The sequence below is a fragment of the Helianthus annuus genome, chromosome 7, assembly GCF_002127325.2.
Source record: "Helianthus annuus cultivar XRQ/B chromosome 7, HanXRQr2.0-SUNRISE, whole genome shotgun sequence".
NCBI classification, from domain to species: domain Eukaryota; kingdom Viridiplantae; phylum Streptophyta; class Magnoliopsida; order Asterales; family Asteraceae; genus Helianthus; species Helianthus annuus.
In genome coordinates, this window is record NC_035439.2 from 110,164,795 (window position 1) to 110,166,393 (window position 1,599).

Sequence of the window (1,599 nt, forward strand, 5' to 3'; positions counted from 1 at the left end):
AGTGTTTTATTTTTATTTTCTAAATTTAAAATGAAAATTAAAAAAATTGGGAGGGAGTGATGGAATTCCATCACTAGTGATTCCACCCCTAGTCAATTTCTATCACTAGTGATGGAAATTGGATTGATGACATGGCATTAGTTGATTGGATAGTGGGAGTGATGGAATCCATCACTAGTGATTCCACCCCTAGTCCCCTAATAATCATATTAAATATCTAATATCAACCACAAACCTAAAAAATCAAAAGAATTTTAAGTGGCTCCCATGTTACTGCTTATGAAAGCGATACTACGTCATCCCATAAACGTACTATCGACGTCACCAACTAATTAGTCCATTCAATAATATTATTTTAATCCCACACCAAACACACACACACTTACTACTATTACAACAAGAGTTGTTACTTATGCATGTGAACCGTAGTTGCACAGAAATTGTGGAAGCATCAAGAGAGAGAATATATACATATATATTAACCAATCATGCATCCATGTGATGCAAAATTATAATAATACCAAGGGTTTTTAGAATAGCAGAAGAACAAATGTACCCAGTATAATCACAACTACATATTATTATTATTATTGTTGTTATGGGTAGAGATCATCGGAGGAAGCGGAGCAGAGAGGTGGACGATGGCGGAGGAGAGCGGAAGAAGGAGAGAGAAACAAAGGGAAAGGAGGTTGAGATCGAACCGGTGGTTGTCGCTCCGCCGACGGAGGATGAGGTGGATGAGTTCTTTGCTATTTTGCGACGGATGCGAGAGGCGGTGAAGTATTTTGAGAAAGGTAGAGGTGGAGGGAGGGTGTTGGATCCGTCGGGGAAAGTTGTTGAGGGTGAAGTTTGTGTGAAGAAGAGGAAGGAGGTGGTTGTTTTGGATCTGAATACGGTTCCCGATGAGGGGGAGTAGGTGGTGATACGGTGGCGCGTGGTGTTTGTGTTTGTGAAGTGCATCTAGCGCGTGAGGTTATTGTTCGGCTGTTGGTGTCTAATCTATCTAACTATGTTTTGTTCAAAGTGTTTGTTTGTGAATGGAAGATGTATTTAGAATATCATAATCATATTTACAATATGAATATCATTTCTAATAATTATATTTGTTAGTTTAGGTTTGCAAATCATTAAAATGTTTTAACTTATTTTGGTGATTTAACTTTGTTGTAATTATGATCGTGCTCGCTTTTTATGTTTTGTACATGAATCTTGTGTATTAGTGTATATATATTTTATATTTGTGATTTATTAAACCTATCTCCGACGCTCAAGGTCCAATGTGAAAGAAAGAGAAACAGTAGGGGAGGACGTGGAAGAGAGAGAGGCAAGGAGAAACTTGTCCGAAAGGGCGGTGATTAAGGGGGAGGAGAGAGAGTAGGCATCGGTAGAATTTCTTTCGGGCAAGTCAATGTGGAGGGGCCGGGAGAGCAAGTGGAGCAGCAACATTTGGTGATGGTTCTACGTATTTGAAAGTATGATACTAGTTTAGATTGACATTTGAAAAGTCTTTTAGAGATTCTAACTACTATTGGTACATCACGTACTATGAAGGCAAGTTCCGAAACCACATACCAAAGAAAGATTATAACAGTAAGGTTA

The 1,599-nt window shown here is 38.5% G+C and overlaps 1 protein-coding gene across 1 annotated transcript; it reads left to right on the plus strand.

The window, feature by feature from the left end:
* The first annotated feature begins 374 nt into the window (after window positions 1-374).
* On the plus strand, window positions 375-1,216 carry LOC110922874 (protein NIM1-INTERACTING 2). The gene has a single exon (XM_022167074.2). The coding sequence runs from the start codon at window positions 599-601 to the stop codon at window positions 914-916; it is 318 nt and encodes a 105-aa protein (XP_022022766.1). The 5' UTR covers window positions 375-598; the 3' UTR covers window positions 917-1,216.
* The last annotated feature ends 383 nt before the right edge of the window (window positions 1,217-1,599 follow it).